We start from the raw sequence: 18,279 nt of genomic DNA, 5'->3' as shown, positions 1-18,279 counted from the left end.
TTGCCAAGCTACTAGGTGTTAACTGCCATCTATATAGCATTTTCATATAATTTTCTCTTAAACCATAACATGCTGTAAATTTTATATTCGTATTCCATAATCTTTACCATGCTTCCATTTCTATATTATGACCAACATCTATTGCCCAGTGTATCATTGAAGATTTCACTTGCTCATTCTTTGTGTCCCATTCCAATAACATTGTGTACATTTTAGACATCACTTTAACATTACAACTTAACATGTCTCTCTCTAATTGTGATGGTTGTTCCCCAAACCCCCGCTTCATATCATTTTTAAATATTTAATTCAACTAATGATATTGTAACCATGTTGTTAACATCCCTGGTAAATCCTTCAACTCTTTTAATTTAAATTCTCATCCTTTCTTAATAAATTTCTGTAAGTTGCCCAATTTTCCATCATTTTTTTTCTCCTCTCCGCTGTGGCTTCCAAAGGTGAAAGCCAAAGTGGTGTTTTAGTTCCCAGTAAATTTTTATATCAGTCCCATATTCTATACAATTTTTTCCTAATTCTATGGTTTGTAAAGCCTTTATGTACTTTCACCATTTCAATACCACAGATAAGCTTCATAATATCATATCCGGCAGGGAGAAACCTCCTCTATCTTTCAGTTCTATCAGTATTTTATATTTTATTCTTGTTTTTTCCCCTTGCCAGGTATATTTAGAAATATTTTTTTGCCATTTTTGAAGCAATCTGCCTCACAGATCATCAGCATTTCCAAACTTCTTCAAATACTTTTTATCCTGATCTCTTATTCTATTTGTCAATCTTCCCATTTCTATATATTCTATTAATTAATCTGCCATTCCTCCTTTGTTGGCATCCTTCTTCCACTTCTGAGCATACACCATACTGTAGTTGTATATATAAAAAGAGAGCTGTGATCCCTAGATATACTTGCATCTATTATACCTAAAAGAAAAGCTTCTGGGGTTTTAACAAAGGTCCTCTTAAACATTTTTTTCAACTCATTAAATATCATTTCCCAGAAGTTCTTAACCGTTTTGCATGTCGACCACATATGATGAAAAGAACCTACTTTCCCCTTACATTTCCAGCAGATATCTGATTCAGTCTTGTACATTTTAGCTAATTTACTCGGTGTCAGATACCACCTATATATCATTTTCATAAAATTCTCCTTCAGTGTGCAACATGCTGTAAATCTAAAATCTTTTCCCACATTTCTCCCAAGCACTCATCTCCATATTATGACCTATATCTCTTGCCCATCCATTATTATAATCTTATCCAAATAATCAAACTTCGTGGTTGTTTAGTTGTTCAGTCATGTCCGACTCTTCATGACCCCCTGGACCAGAGCACGCCAGGCGTCCTGTCTTCCACTGCCTCCCGCAGTTTGGTCAAACTCATGCTGGTAGCTTTGAGAACACTGTCCAACCATCTCATCCTCTGTCGTCCTCTTCTCCTTGTGCCCTCCATCTTTCCCAGCATCAGGGACTTTTCCAGGGATTCTTCTCTTCTCATGAGATGGCCAAAGTCTTGGAGCCTCAGCTTCACGATACTACTTTTTAAAAAGCTGGTTTTTCCCCTCATTTGGTGCAAAGACACTCACCAAGAACATTTTTTCTCCTTCAACAATTGCCATATCCTGATAATTCTTCCTTGGTCATCTTTAAATAATTGTTATGGGTTCAAACCATGTTCTATATGCATTACCACACTTCTCTTTTTAGTTTTTCTGAGGTTATAAACTCTTCAACAAATATTTTGTTTACTAATAATCCGCTGTGTCGACTTGCAACATGTGTCTCCTGCACTAAGAGATAATTTTCTGGGATTATTTCCTTTCCTAAAAATGTGGTACATAGGAGAGGAGAGATTGTTGGAGGTGTTGAAAAAAAGAAAGTACTGATTGGTCTTGCTGTGTGTTAAGTTCCCTTGTTCTGTTCCTTGAAATCCTAACAATATTCTCTTTCTCTCCTACTTTAAACCAGGTGATGGAGAAGGCAATCAGAATTTTGAGGGGCCATCTGTAAAGTACTACAGTGTGAGTGAACACCTTAGCACACATCTACAAACTAACGCAGGGGAGAAACCCTTTAAATGTATGGAGTGTGGAAAGAGTTTCAGTGAAAGAGGAAAACTTACCGTACATCAACGAATTCACACCGGGGAGAAACCATTTAGATGTATGGAGTGTGGGAAGAGCTTCAGTCAGTGTTCACACCTTACTATACATCAACGAACTCACACTGGGGAGAAACCATTTAAATGTATGGAGTGTGGAAAGAGCTTCAGTGAGAGTGGAAAACTTACTGTACATCAACGAACTCACACAGGGGAGAAACCTTTTAAATGTATGGAGTGTGGGAAGAGCTTCAGTGTAAGTGGAAAGCTTACTATACATCAACGAACTCACACAGGAGAGAAACCCTTTAAATGCATGGAGTGTGGGAAGAGCTTCAGTCAGTGTTCACAGCTTACTATACATCAACGAACTCACACAGGAGAGAAACCATTTAGATGTGTGGAGTGTGGAAAGAGCTTCAGTGTAAGTGGAAAACTTACTGAACATCAACAAACCCACACAGGGGAGAAACCATTTATATGTATGGAGTGTGGAAAGTGCTTCAGTTGCAGTGGGAGCCTTACTGTACACCAACTAACTCACAAAGGGGAGAAACCATTTAAATGTATGGTGTGTGGAAGGTTCCTCAGTAGTAGGGGAGCACTTAAAAAACATCACTTAACTCACACAACAGATAAACCATTTAAATGTATGGAGTGTGGAAAGAGCTTCAGTGAAAGTTCACAATTTGCCATACATCTACGAACTCACACAGGGGAGAAACCCTTTAAATGTTTGGAATGTGGAAAGAGCTTCAGTACAAGTTCACAGCTTACAATACATCAGCGAACTCACACAGGGGAGAAACCTTTTAAATGTATGGAATGTGGAAAGCGCTTCATTGAAAGTGGAAAACTTAATGTACACCAACGAATTCACACAGGGGAGAAACCATTTAGATGTGTGGTGTGTGGAAAGAGTCTCAGTAGTAGTGGAGCACTTACAAAACATCAACTAATTCATGCAGGTGAGAAACCATTTAAATGTATGGAGTGTGGAAAGCGTTTCAGTGAAAGTTCACAACTGATCATACATCTTCGAATTCACTCGGGAGATAAACCCTTTAAATGTATGGAGTGTGGAAAGAGCTTCAGTAGGAAAGGAGTCCTTATTGTACATCAACGAACTCATGTGAGGGAAAAACCATATAAATGTGTGGAGTGTGAGAAGAGCTTCAGTTGTTGTGAAAATCTTAATTTACATCAACGAACTCACACGGGGGAGAAACCCTTCAAATGCATACATTGTGGAAACAGCTTCAGTAATAGTGGAAACCTTACAAGACATCAACGAACTCACACAGGAGAGAAACCCTTTAAATGTATGGAGTGTGGAAAGTGCTTCAGTAATAGTGGAGCACTTACAAAACATCAACTAACTCATACAGGGGAGAAACCATTTAAATGTATGGAGTGTGGAAAGAGCTTCAGTGAAAGGGGGAAGCTTACTGTACATCTACGAATTCACACAGGGGAGAGACCCTTTAAATGTATGGAGTGTGGAAAGAGTTTCAGTGAAAGTGGGAAACTTACAGTACATCAACGAACTCACACAGGGGAGAAACCATTCAGATGTCTGGTATGTGGAAAGTGCTTCAGTCGGAATGGAATCCTTACTGTACATCAACAAACTCATGTACGGGAGAAATCATTTAAATGCATGGAGTGTGAAAAGAGCTTCACTAAAGGTTCACAACTGATCATACACCTACGCACTCACACAGGGGAGAAACCCTTTAAATGTTTGGAGTGTGAAAAGAGTTTCACTTGTAGAGGAAGTCTTACTGTACATCAACGAACACACAGAGGGGAGAAACCATATAAATGTTTGGAGTGTGGAAAGAGTTTCAGCCGAAGTGGGCATTTTAGAATCCATCAGCGAACTCACACAGGGGAGAAACCATTTAAATGTATGGAGTGTGGGAAGAGCTTCATTGAGAGTGGAGCTCTTACAAGACATCAACGAACTCACACAGGGGAGAAACCATTTAAATGTATGGAATGTGGGAAGAGTTTCAGAGAAAGGGGCAAACTTACAGTACATCAACAAATTCACACTGGGGAGAAACTGTTTAAATGTTTGGAGTGTGGAGAGTTTTAGTCAAAATGGACATTTTATAAGACATCAACAAACACACAGGGGAGAAACCATTTAAATGTATGGAGTGTGAGATGTTCTTCAATGGGAGTGGAGCACTTACAAAACATCAAGAAGCTCATAGAGGAGAAACCATGTAAATTGAAGGAGTGTGGACTGTGCTTCTGTTAAGGTCATCTACATACTCTCACAGGGGAAAACCCATTTAGATGTTTAGAGTGTGTCTTGTGTTTTCTTCGTTCTTCACATCAACAAACTTATATCAATTGTAAATGCATGGAGTGTTGTTGGTGTTCTGGTTTTTTTATGGAAAGTTGTAGACACATGTATTAAAATAATGAAGGTAGCTTCTCCCAGTAGTAAGTATAATGAAAGATATGATGTACTCTTAGGGATGTGTAAAGTGTGAATCTGGAGTGCTGTTGGTGAGTGATGACTGGGCAATAATGGGCCCTTTAGCAGCAAACAAATTTAGCCCTCATTTTGTACTGGAAAATCCTCTTCCAGAACAGGGCGCACTTTCTAATTTGTGAACCCTGTCCCTGATTGGCAACATTCACTGCCTAGGACCTGTTACAGAAATGTTAGTGATTTTGTATTAACTTTTAAACAAGGGAAGGCCAATCTTGTTCCAATAGCAGCAGTCACCACATAGTCATTCCTGCCTCTTTTGTATGTGTGAAAAACCTCTTCATACACAAAACTCGGACAAATTTTGGCTGTTCTGTCCAGGTTGCTCTGCAGTTCATAAGCCCGAACTTTTATTTTCTTCAAGGCTGACAGCGTACGAATCAATATGGCTGACTTGACCCAACAACCCTTCCCCCCCCACACACAAACGAAACTCACTGCAGCCTAGTTAAGACAACCAACCATGACCTGGGCCACCCTACCTCTCTCACCGCCAATGAAAACTTAAAAATGAATAGAAAGAGAACCTACCCACGTGATGCTGACACAAAAACCTTGCACATATGCTTCTTAAAAGAACCAATGTTTACTACCCCCTCTCTCTGCCTCTTTCTTCCCCCCTAACTTTATTAATGTCTCACATCGCGTGTAATATAATATATAAATCTTTATTGCGGTCCAAAGACCCGTAACATAGATTCAGAATATAATACAGATTCATACAGACAACCCCCTGGGAGAGGAAGACCAAGACAATATTTGTTCAGTCTTGAGTATGATGATCTTTGATACATATGACTACCGAAAGAAACTTTGCCACGGCCACTGTGATATCATTAGAAGATATTTAGTATAGTAGGCTTCAGATTTACCATTTAGCACTTCTGATGGAAATACATTTAATCCGGCTTTGGTAAAAAGACGCCGATAAGTAGGTACAGACAGATTTTTAAGATATGCAGGTATCTGAAAATTTTACCTGTGATGAATTCCTACTGCTATTGGGCCACAGATAACATGAGGTTGAGATCGGAGATCACTATGTGATATGTCCCAGAGCCTTTGCCTCAGAGATTCAAGGGCGGTATCGTATCCCAGATCATACAAGAGTGAAGGTGGCATTCCAATCGAAGTGGCTTTTCTGACCACAGTTTTCATCCATGAGCTGATAAACTCCTCGTTGTTTAGGTGTTGAAGTAACCCCTTCCCTAGGCCAAAGACTGAGATCTTAAGCCAGTATCTCAGGGCAGCCCACCATGCTTTTGTTGAGAGAGGGCATTCACCTGTCTCTGAAAACAGAATTGCATTTGGAACCTGTAAAAGGGACTGGTGAAACATTGCCTGGAACCCATCAAACATGGAGAATGAGCCATTGAACCAGACGTTTGGGCATAGACAGATTTTGCATTAAATACCCTAATGGCTGATGGAACATAATGGCCTCCCCTTGTATAAAAGAATTGAATTATAGCTAGTTTGCTTACCTCCACCTTTAGATAGGCGGTCTGCCAATGGTGTTTCCAGGACTTAGAATGATGGAATAGAAGCCCTAGGTACCGGAAGTATTTTGTCTGCTCTAGTTTGTGATCATCCAGTACCCATTACTCGGGAGAAAATTTTTTCAAACACCAGGACTTTTGATTTTCCATAATTAACGGATAACCCATTACCAGAGCAGTAGTCTGAGAATTTCCTTAGTTGGTAGTTCAGGCCAGGTCTGGATTGGGAGAGGCTGGCCGCGTCACCCACATACAGCAAGAGAGGGGTGTTTCTTGTTCCTATTTTTGGAAGACGGCCATCAGGATCCATCGAGTATAACTGATCTGTAGAAAGGACTTTATGAAATGAAAACAGAGGTCTTGTATGTACTTTTGTAACCCAATAAAATCTTTAATAAAATTCAAAATTCAAAAAACGACGTCAGTATCTGAGATAGGCTAGATCAGTTCTGGCCTCTTATTGAGGGGAGACCCAACTCAGATGAGCCGCCAGAATCCCTGGAGGAAGCCCCAAAATCTGCCTTATAGTTCTGATTTCACACTAATTCCCCTGACCTCAGCCCTGAAAAGCATTTGGCCAATGATCTTTGGCACATAAATCTTAATGTCTGGATTGATTAACTGCCCCCCTTCGAATGGAAAATACCTGTATAGATGCCCAGTCGAGTAGGCAGGTAAGAGCTTGACTGAATTCAGATGTATTCAAGTATTGTTGGAGGTAAAGACTCAAAAGGTTTATCTACAAAACCTCAATGAATTAGGTTCCAAAAATTGAATTAATTCCCTTCAATAAGAGGCCAAACCCAAAGATTTCCAACTATTTTCATAATGTTCCTTTTTTAAAATCTTTTTCATAATGTTGCATTTTAAAAATCCTTTTCATAATGTACCACTTTCTCTCACTCACTGTTGCAGTTATAAAAGAGAAATGGCCTCATCTGATCAGGCAAACTGAACTGGTCAGGTTAATTTGGTCAGTTCTTTTTTCTTGGAGTTACAGTCCCTGTCAAACCAACTCCATGTGTTTATGTTAGCTATTTTTTTAGTTCTTTAGAGTGATGTAGCAGTTTCACCTTCAAGCCTGAGTGATGAAGCAGACCCCACATACAAGACCTGAAAATTAACATTTACTTGTCATGGTGACAACAACTGAGCAATTTGTATTATTCATATATATTAAGCCCAAAGCAATGTGTTTCTTTCCTTTGAGCCCAAGAGAGGGTTTAGTCTTTTTACTTTCAAGAACATTGTATTTCGTAACAATGCATTAATCCAGAGGTTTTCAGCCTTTTTGAGTCCTGGCTCCCTTGACCAATTTTCTTCTTTCTGTGGCTCCCCTGTGGGGCTGAGGAGCCCTGTTATGTCCCCCCTTGCCTGCAGAGCTGGTAGCCTCTCACCCCTTTTCAAACACCCTTGTGCAGTGTTCCCTCAGTCTCCTCTCCTTGGGAAGGGAAGGAGCTCTCCCTTAACTACCAATAAGAGGCAGACTATAGCACTTTGCCCAGGTGTGGGCAGAGAGGACCTTGGATAGATGGGTCAACTGAATGATCTCTTGGGATTCCTCCTTAAAGGTTTCAAGGAAGCCATGGGAGATGTTTGTGGGTACGCGCCCCCCCATCCAACATAGCAGACAAACACAAGGCTGACATGAAGCCAATAGGACACCTGAGAAGCATAAAGGCAATTGTGTTAGGATCGTTCTACTCTCAGGTAGGACCCTGGCAGAGACACATGCCCGACTGGCATGTTCTCTCCCTCCTGGTTGATCGTTTGGGAGCTTCAAAAGCTTTCTTCTGCCCAAACATCACAGCAACTGATGCCAACAGACACCAGCACATTCTGGGATCCGCAGTCTTTGCAGTTTGCGTAACAGACCTCAGCAACTCAGCATTTTGGCTAATCGACTTTATTTACATATAAAACACTCGGAGCATTCTGACTTAGCTCCTTCCTCTTTCTCATCAGACAGCAAAGAGAAAGAACGAAGGACAATAGTCCCACTTTACGGAACACAGTAACACAAACATCCTGTCTTCATCACTTTCCACTCTGTGGAATGAAAGCGTACACCATCATGTGATAGACAACAATCCCATGACTGCAGACACGGGGAATGAATCTCCAACAAATTGAGCTCATCTCACACAAGGAACAGGGTTGGTTCTGTTATCACCATGTTGAGCACTGCTTTCCTTTTGGGTGATGATGGAGGCAAAGTAGGTGTTGAGCAGTTCCGCCTTCTCTGTATGAGTGTTTGTTGTGGGGGAGGAAGGGAAAGGAGAACGTTGGCCGCTTTGAGACTCCTTAAAGGAGTCTCAAACTCTTCTTCTTCTACTTGATTTGTAGGATCGCTATATATATGTGTGAAAAGAAAGCAATATTAAGGCTATTGATAGAGCTGCTTTAATCTCAGCATCCTTTGCTGTGCCGCCTTAGTGCCCAAAAAACTGGTACTCAAGATTGTTTCAGTAACAGGACAAACTGAAGCGCTGGTCAGATTGTGACACTTTATTTAGAATAAAATAGGGTTGCTGCTGCCGCCCCTTGTCTTTGAGCAACCTGCCCCAATGACAAGTGCCTTCCAGAGGCACCATTCGCCTACAGAGCTTGCAGCCAGGGCTGTGGCAACAAACAGCTGTGCAAGCCTTTGGGAGGCAGAGATGCGAGAGGACATCAGAGGAAGGAAGGAAGGAAGGAAGGAAGGAAGGAAGGAAGGAAGGAAGGAAGGAAGGGAGGGAGGGAGGGAGGGAGGGAGGGAGGGAGGAAGGGAGGGAGGAAGGGACGGGACAGAGGCCAGTGTTGCCCGTGGCACTCCTGACCATCCTTCAAGGCACACTGGTTGAAAACCACTACCCTAAGGAGTCTGGCCAAGCCTTCTCCCCCAACAATCTCCAACTTTCTACGCAGGAAGGAGACTGCCTCTACAGGCTCCCAAATGAAAGATTCTCCCACCTCCTGTCTTTGCCCTCAGATGGTGCTTTTCTAACTGGTCAGGGCAAAATGAAGAGTAATAACAATAATAATTAATGTTTTCTTTATTTCATAAAATTCCTACACTGCTTGATTGTAAAAAGAAGCAGCAGCAGAACAGCTTCAAAGCGGAACATGAAAAAGATAAAATTATAAAATTATCAATAAGAAAAATTACCGTATTTTTCGCACCATAGGACGCACCGGACAATAGGACGCACCTTGTTTTAGAGGGGGGAGAACAAGGAAAAAAAATTCTTCTGCTCTCTGCCCAGCGCCCCTTCAGCGAAGCGGCAGGAAGCGCTGCGCAGAGAGTGGGAGAATTTTCCCCCTTTTGTTTTCCCGCTCTAAAACAAGGTGCCATTTAAGGTGCATTCAGGCGGCTACCTTGGAAGCCTGGAGAGCGAGAGGGGTCGGTGCGCACCGACCCTTCTCACTCTCCAGGCTTCAGGTTCCTTTCGAACTGCTCTTTGGGGCTGGCGGGGGAAGCCCACCACCTGCTGCTTTAGCCCCGTGCGTGCTCTCCCAGCTGGAGAGGTGGCGCGCGCCTATGGAGGCTCCTGCCATAGGCGCGCGTCACCTCTCCAGCCGGGAGAGGGTCGCGGGGGGCTGCTTTAGCCCCGTGCGTGCTCTCCCGGCTGGAGAGGTGACGCGCGCCTATGGAGGCTCCTGCCATAGGCACGCGTCACTTCTCCAGCCGGGACGGCGCGCGCGGGGCTAAAGCAGCCCCCCGCGACCCTCTCCCGGCTGGAGAGGTGACGCGCGCCTATGGCAGGAGCCTCCATAGGCGCGCGTCACCACTCCAGCTGGGAGAGCGCGCGCGGGGCTAAAGCAGCCACCCGCGACCGTCTCCCGGCTGGAGACGCGGGGCTGGGGCGGGGGAAGCCCGAGCTTCCCCCTCCCCCAGAACGGGACCCAGAGCCATGCCGAAGCTGCGCGCAGCTTTGGCATCGCTCTGGGAGCTTGCGGGGCTGGGGGAGGAGCCTCTCCCGCTGTCTCCAGAGTTTGCAGGGCTGGCGACGGGGAGGAGCAGGCTTCCCCCCCCGCCAGCCTTCTAGCCAAGTCGGGGGACAGCGGGAAGGGCGCGCTACGCCTCTCCCGCTGTCTCCCGAGTTTGCGGGGCTGGCGATGGGGAGGAGCAGGCTTCTCCCCCCCGCCAGCCTTCTAGCCAAGTCGGGAGACAGCGGGAACGGCGCGCTGCGCCTCTCCCGCTGTCTCCCGAGTTTGCGGAGCTGGCGACGGAGAGGAGCAGGCTTCTCCCCCCGCCAGCCTTCTAACCAAGTCGGGGGACAGCGGGATGGCGGCGTTCCGCCTCCCCGCTGTCCCCCCAGCTTGTGGGGCTAGCGGTGGGGCTCTCCTGAAGCCTGGAGAGCGAGAGGGGTCGGTGCGCACCGACCCCTCTCGCTCTCCAGCTTCAGCGAAAGCCTGCATTCGCACCATAGGATGCACACACATTTCCCCTTCATTTTTGGAGGGGAAAAAGTGCGTCCTATGGTGCGAAAAATACGGTAACAAAAATAATGTGAAAATTTCCAGAAGTTTATATGGCAATAGACTGAAAGCAGGTCAAAACCTGCATTAGCTTCCTAAGCATCTGGGTAGGCTGGTCTAAACAAGCTGAACAGTCACTGAAAAGAGCAGTGTATCATAAAACAATTTCAGGCGCCACAATTTATGATACAATTCCTTGTATCATCAAACAATTCCAGGCACCACAAGATGGTTGTTTCTACACTCTGGTTTATTCTGTTCTGGTTCTTCCATGTCTAGTAAACACTTCAGTTGCTAATGAAGTGCTGTTCACACTGAACAAATCTAGACTGTTTCTCCATCTTTGGAATCTTTTGTGTGAAGTAAGTTTGCTGCTCATATTTATTCACTTAAGAGTTAGTTATCTGGTGTGAGTTCTCAGATGCAAAGTCAGGCCACAATCCCACTGAAACTCATTCCACACTCCACGTGTTTTCATGGTATCTTCTTGGCGTGGGGTTTTTAATGTAAGATAAGGACACCCCCAATACAGAAGTGCTTTCCACAATCTAGACATTCATACAGTTTCTCCTGTGTGGGTTCTTCGTTGGACAATAAGTGCACTCCTACAATTTAAACTCTTTCCACACTCCACACATGTATGCAGTTTCTCCCCTGGGTGGGTTTTTTGAGGTACTGTACAGGGAGATGGTGATAGAGACTGAAGCTCTTTCCACATACCATACATTTAAAGAGTCTTTCGCCTGTAAGGGTTCTTCGATGTGCAGTGGATTCTTTGATGTAAAGTAAGGTGGTGATTCAGACTGAAACTCTTTGCACACACCATACAATGAAATGGTTTCTCCCCTGTGTGGGTTCTTCGATGTGCAATAAGGTTTCCGTTCTGGCTGAAGCTCTTTCCACACTCCATACATTTAAATGGTTTCTCCCTGGTGTGAGTTCTTTGATGTAAAGTAAGGTTTCCACTCTGGCTGAAGCTCTTTCCACACACTACACATTTAAATGATTTATCTGCTGTGTGGGTTCTTTGATGTGCAGTAAGGCTTCCGCTCTGGCTGAAGCTCTTCCCACATGCCATACATTTAAATGGCTTCTCCCCAGTGTGAATTCTTTGATGTGCATTAAGGTTTCCACTCTGACTGAAGCTCTTTCCACACTCCGTGCATTTAAATGGCTTCTCCCCGGTGTGGGTTTTTCGATGAAAGGAAAGTACACTCCCAATACGGAAGCGCTTTCCACAATCTATGCATTCATATGGTTTCTCCCCTGTGTGGATTCGTTGATGTTCTGTAAGGGCACTCCTACAAGTGAAACTCTTTCCACACTCGGTGCATTTATGCCGTTTCTCCCCTGTGTGGGTTTTTTGAGGTACAGTGAGATGGTGATAGAGACTGAAGCTCTTTCCACATACCATAGTTTTTAATGGCTTCTCCCCTGTGTGGGTTTTTTGATGTGCAATAAGGCTTCCACTCTGGCTGAAGCTCTTTCCACATTCTACACACTTAAATGGTTTTTCTCCTGTATGGGTTCTTTGATGTAAAGTAAGATGGTGATTGAGACTGAAACTCTTTGCACACACCATACATTTAAATGGTTTCTCCCCTGTGTGGGTTCTTTGGTGTGCAATAAGGTTTCCACTCTGGCTGAAGCTCTTTCCACACTCCATACATTTGAATGGTTTCTCCCCTTTGTGGGTTTTTGTATGCTTGACAAGGTTACCAGCACTACTGAGGCTCTTTCCACATTCCGTGCATTGAAACGCTTTCTCCCCTGCTTGGGTTCCTTGATGTAAACTAATGCTTCCACTCTGACTGAAGCTCTTTCCGCACTCCACACTGCTACTTCCTGTGAATTCTTCCTGTGGACTCAGTGATACACGGACATCAGTGTCCTGAGTAGTAAGGGATTTGGTTTTCCAGTTCTTCAACACATTTCCTACATGCTTTTCAGGTGATCGTTGATTTACAAAGGTCTCTTTCGGTGCTTCATGCCCCACATTTTCTACAGACACCACAGATGGCTCCCCATAATTCTTACTCTTCTGCCCATTACCTGTTTTGAGGCAGAAAAAGAAAATGCAATTCAAATTACAACTCAGAAGCAGAGACTCTCATTATGGATCAAGCCCAGTTCTCCACTTATCTGATTTTACCATTTTCAAGAATGTCCCCCTCCTTCCTTCCCTGCCCAGCTGAATCTGAAGTTTGCTTCTGAATATGAATATGTTGTCTCAAGACAACAACACAAGTCCCTTCCTGCTCCTCCTCAAACTTGCTGAGCTGTGTCTGCTCATCTCTCCCCTTCCTCAGAGCCCCATCCAACTGGATCTTATCCTTCAACCCAAATGACAAAATACAAAATAGCCAGACACTCCTAGTGCTACTACTGCCATGGCTCTCTTCCCAAAAGCAGGGAAAGGCAAGATCTTAGCTCTCCTGCTGAGGGATAGCAGAGGGGACACGTGGACCCAACAGAATCCCCCTGGTGCCATGAAGAGGATCTCAGCTCAGTGGCACTACAGAGGATATTTTAATTTGGGGTGCATCTCAACACATGGAAGGGAAACCTCAGCCTGGAGGCCGTCTCTGCTATTTAGAAGAAGACCCTGTGTGGGCAACATTATGTGGCTTGAGAGTGGCTTGCCTGTACACTGTGGGGCCAGAGGCATTTACAATGAATGTAAATGCAACCTTTGGACAGGATCAGAGCTTCCACACACCCTTCTCTGTCCTCCATCCAGGCTGGCAAGAAGCCCCATCAGATTTCAAGGAAACAACCCAGCCAGACCAAAAACACTCAAGGAAGATGGGAAGCAGGTCAGGGTATGGGGAGAAGAGAGTCCCAAGGGCCAGCTGGAGAGGTTTCAAGGCTGCATTTGTCCATCTGGTCCATTTAATCCAAGAGCCCCACAGGGGCCAACTAAATACTGATAGGAAGCCCAGAAGCAGGACTTCACTTCCTCGGCCCAGTATATCTGAAGGAGCATCTCCACCCCCATCGTTCAGCCCAGACACTGAGGTCCAGCACCGAGGACCTTCTGGCGGTTCCCTCCCTGCGAGAAGTGAGGGTACAGGGAACCAGGCAGAGGGCCTTCTCGGTGGTGGTGCCCGTTCTGTGAAACACCCTCCCATCAGATGTCAAGGAGATAAACAACTACTTGACTTTTAGGAGAAATCTGAAGGCAGATCTGTTTCGGGAAGTTTATAATGTTTGATGTTTTATTGTGTTTAATATCCTGTTGGGAGCCACCCCAGAGTGGTGGGGAAACCCAGCCAGATGGGCAGGGCATAAATTATTTATTTATTAATATTAATATTACTGGAGCAAAAATGGCCCCACGACACAACTAAGCGCATACCTGTTGCGGTTTCCCCTTCTTTGGGTTCCTGGAGGAATAGATCTTGTTCTTCTACCCAACAGGAACTGAGATCTGATTCTGCCAAGGAAAGAGTTAATATTAGCTACTTTTGGCCACAAAACCTCCAGCCCTTTCAAACCAATCTGTATTTTTGACCACAAAGGCAAAGAGGAGGAATTGCCATACCCAGATCCTATAAAGACATGCAATATGCACAGGAGTACTGTTACAAGGGTGTGTGTGTGTGTGTGTGTGTGTGAATATATGGATGCTGCTTCGGAGAGCAAAGCTGCAAATATCGTACATACACATAAAGAGGGACCCAGCAGGCTATTCTTATTCCTACTCTGCATGAATAAATGGCACAAAAGAGTGGATTCACACCTTCAACGTCTAGCAGCCAAGAGGCATAAAAATGTACCCTCACCTAGAGAGGCCACCATCTCATAATTCTCCTCCATGACTTCCTTGTGCAGAGCTCTTTGGCCACGATCCAGCAGAACCCACTCCTCCTCCGTGAAAAACACAGCCACCTCCTCAAAGGTCAAGAGGGCTTGGATAGTCACCAGATTCTGGAAGAAGAAAACTTTTTAAAGGTCCCTTCCCTACTTGACACACAAGCAAGTGTAAACTGGGCCACTTCTGGGACTCCCTCACCTGTTGCCACGATGCACTTCAAAGCAGAGAGCAGCTCTTTGATGTGAACAATGGACAAATACAGATTTATTTAGGGTCGGAGACATTTACACAGATGGCATACCTTTGACTGGCGAACAAATATTAAGCAAAGCTAGACAATATCTGGAACTGGCTAAATGTGCCTCAAATTACACATTTCCTAATAAACCAAACAGTTACTGCACATGCCTCTAAACCCTAGACCAGGGGTAGGCAAACTAAGGCCCGGGGGCAGGATGCGGCCCAATCGCCTTCTCAATCTGGCCAGCGGACGGTCCGGGAATCAGCGTGTTTTTACATGAGTAGAATGTATGCTTTTATTTAAAATGCATCTCTGGGTTATTTGTGGGGTATTTTTTCCCCTTCAAAATAGAGAGTTGTGTTTATATGTTTGTTATGTTCAACATTTTGAAAAAACAAAAACTTATACAATACATATATATTTAAGGGGGGGAGAAGCAGGAACCAGTCCAGGGACTGCAAGGGAGAGACAGGGAACAGGAAGAATGTCAAACTCTACATAGAGGCTTTAGAAACCATGTCTTGGTCTTTAGGGGACGTTTAGCCTGGATTTGCCCAGTCACTCAGGATTGTGAGGTTTATCTCTTAATGAGGTTTCATGGAAAACCTGCCTCTCTAGGAAGCAGGGGGGGGGTTGGCAGGCGATTCCCCCTCGCCTCCCTGCAAACATAAATTCCCTTGCTCCCCCCCCAAGCTCTATTTCCCCATTTGCTTTGTGAGAAGGTCCCAGGTCCAATCCCTGGCAGAGGCAAGGAAAGAGACCCCCCCCTCCCAAAAAACTCATCATGTGAATGAAGGTTGCACAGTGTTACATTCCCCCCCCCCTTAACCCCATGGGAGAAAAGATCCCTCATTATTACACCTGTTTACAAAGGGAGGCAGGGCTGTGTCTGAGGGTGCCCCCCCCCCTTATAACAGCCCCTCAGAGCAGCCTGGTGTTGTTAGGCCCGTTTTGCTAGAGGGATTCTGAGCAGTACCTTACGACAACCCTCAAGGGTAGTCCAGTGTCATTATCATGGATAGCTTTTATTTTAAGGCCGGGTCCTGGAAGTTGGGCTATGCTATTAGGGGAGGGGGCGCAGCTCAATGGCAGAGCAGCTGCTTTGCATGCAGAAGGAGGTGCCGGGTTCAATTCTTCGATTCCTCAGGGCCAGCCTTACCATTGGGCAGCCTCAGGTGGTTTCCTCGGAGGGAAGGATCCAGGGAAGATGCAGACCGGAGGCGAAGCCTGTATCTCCTCTGCAGAGGAGCAGCAGCAGCCGGGGCGGAAGAAGCTGAATGACCAAGACGCAACGGCTTCAATGGGCTTCCAGCTTCCGCCTCCCCTGATTGGTTCGCCGCAGCCTCTCGGGTCTCTTCTGATTGGTTCTCTTTTTCCCGGGTCTCCATTCATTCTGTGTTCCTGCAACAGAATTACTTGCGCTTCTTGGCATTCTTCTGGTTATGAATATCCTTTTCCATGATTATTTTATTCCAAATAATAACGTATTGCATACTGTGTCAGAAGTATTTCATTTTGTTTTAGTTGGACTAGATGACACTTGGGACCCCTTCCGGTGGGGTGGGGGCAGAACGGGAGAATCCCCAATGAGTCCATGGGGCTAGCTGGGGGGGGGGGAGCAGGGAGAGGCAGGTGCCCACCCTTAAATCAATAAAAGTACATAGCTATTCGAGGTTGTGCCCCCCCAAAGGCCTGTCTCCATAAACACCCCCCACAAAAATCCTGCCTCCCCCCATGCCACTGATGTGCATCCCAGTGGCCCTGAATGTAAGTGGGGATTTCTGCCCCCATTATCCCACAGGGGAGCTGCAGAAAGACTGTTCTTGGTCAAGGGAGCTGTGGACTCAGAAGATTGAAAACCACCGGCATAAGTAAACAAACAAACAAACAAACTGCAAAGTTCTTTTACGTGGTATCAGCCCACCCACCTGCACCTCTTCCCCTGCCTTTTCTCTGCTGTTAGGGGTGGATTCTACCACCACCCCCTATTTCAGAAAAGATGGGGTGTGCATGGGGTGCTTCTAAGCAAAATGAGCATTATTCTGGAAGAGAAGCGAGAGAAGGTGATATAAGTAACAAAAAAACAACTGCTCTTTTTCCCTTATGGGGTACCCAAGAACCCGTATAGAGTCCTTTTGTAGGTTCTCCATCGGTCAGAGAAAATAACAGGCCAACCAGAGAATATTGAGAAGCAAAGCAGCTAGTAAGCCTGATCTTTATTAACTGTTGCAACAGGGTGCTCACAACCCGAGGCAGGAGGGACCCTGAACAATGGCGCGCAAGCCCATATATAAACCACTTATAAATGCCATCTCCAACTCCTCGAAAGATTCCATCAACGGTGTCTCCAAAAAATTTTAACACATCACTTGGGAAGACAGCGAACAAATATCAGTGTACTGGAAGAAGCAAAGATCCCTAGTGTTGAAGCAATGATTCTTCAACATCAACTTTGTTGGACTGGTCATGTTGTGTGGATGCCTGATGATCCTATTCCAAAGCAACTACCCTATTCCAAACTTAAAAATGGAAAGCGTAATGCTGGTGGTCCACAAAAGAGGTTTAAAGACTGTCTCAAGGCAAATCTAAAAAAATGTAGTATAAACACTGACAACTGGGAAACACTGGCCTGCGAGCGCTCCAGTTGGAGAACAGCCTTTACCAAAGGTGTCATGGGCTTTGAAGACACTCGAACTCAGGATTCAAGGGAGAAACGTTGCACGCTTGGCAAATCCATACCATGATCAACTCCCGCCCTGAAACCAATGTCCCCACTGTGGAATAATGACATGTGGATCCAGAATTGGCCTCCACAGTTACTTACGGACTCATTGTTAAAACCGTGTTTATGGAAGGCAATCTTACTCAGCTATGAGGGATCGCCAAAGAAGAAGATAGACATTTGAAATTGCCCATCCTGGAGCCCTAGACACCCCCCCCCAATACATCATACATACATCAGAGAAGGGGTGGTCTGTAGTAGAAATCTGAGTATGTTGTTTTTCTCCTGTCTGCCAGGATAATGGATCACTGGTTGCATTACCTGGGCCATTTGGCCACTCTTTTGTGATGTTAACTACTTAATTCCTGAATCCAGCTCACAGGCTCACCCTATTCATACACAGACACAACCTTAAGACAGGATTTGTGAATAAAGAGACAGTGGCTTTTCCATTTCCTTCCTCTTTGCAGAGAAATATTTGAGGTGCCTGAAAGAGTCAAAATGACTTTAGGACTGTTTTCCTGTACTTTTTCCAGACATGTGGTTTATATATTTATGTATGTGTTTGCCTTGTACAGTTATGAACATTTTATATATGTAAGACATTAAAATTCCTATAGCACCCCTTTTTATTTCTTTGTTTTTATTATTCAAATGTTCTCCATTTGAAGTGTTTGTGTGTGTGTGTGTGTGTGTGTGTGTGTGTGTGTGTGTGTGGTTGAACATGGAGCCAGGCCTGTTGGCCCTCATAATAACTTCGCTTTATTCGTATCCGTGGGTCTCTCTTCGGAGTCAAATTCTGCTGGGGGATTCCCCTAGGCTTTGCGGGGCCCTGGCACGCGGCATAGTGATTTTCAATCACCTTAAACCCTAAGAGTTTAAAATAGACAGTTATTGAAAGACGGGATGTCC

At 44.8% G+C, this 18,279-nt stretch overlaps 2 protein-coding genes across 13 annotated transcripts in view; one reads left to right on the top strand and one right to left on the bottom strand.

Moving 5' to 3' along the window:
• LOC309364383 (uncharacterized protein) overlaps positions 1-16,145 on the bottom strand; it is a 155,808-nt gene extending 139,663 nt beyond the window's left edge. Inside the window, exon 1 of the mRNA XM_081901547.1 lies at positions 15,805-16,145. Within this exon, the coding sequence (XP_081757673.1) occupies positions 15,805-15,807 (3 nt within the window). The 5' untranslated portion in view covers positions 15,808-16,145. The remainder of the gene's footprint in view (positions 1-15,804) is intronic.
• The window catches only part of LOC309364399 (uncharacterized protein), a 152,254-nt gene that overhangs the window by 117,855 nt on the left and 16,120 nt on the right, over positions 1-18,279 (top strand). For 11 of the 12 annotated variants that reach the window (XM_081901600.1, XM_081901602.1, XM_081901597.1 and 8 more), the window contains one exon: positions 1,986-3,223. In XM_081901600.1, coding sequence (XP_081757726.1) covers positions 1,986-3,223 — 1,238 coding nt within the window. Of the gene's footprint in view, positions 1-1,985; positions 5,357-18,279 lie in introns of those variants that run through there. The other variant, XM_081901592.1, reaches the window with a different exon arrangement.

This window comes from Podarcis melisellensis (genome assembly GCF_964234715.1).
Source record: "Podarcis melisellensis genome assembly, chromosome: 2".
NCBI classification, from domain to species: Eukaryota; Metazoa; Chordata; class Lepidosauria; order Squamata; family Lacertidae; genus Podarcis; species Podarcis melisellensis.
This window is presented reverse-complemented; position numbering and strand designations above follow the sequence as displayed.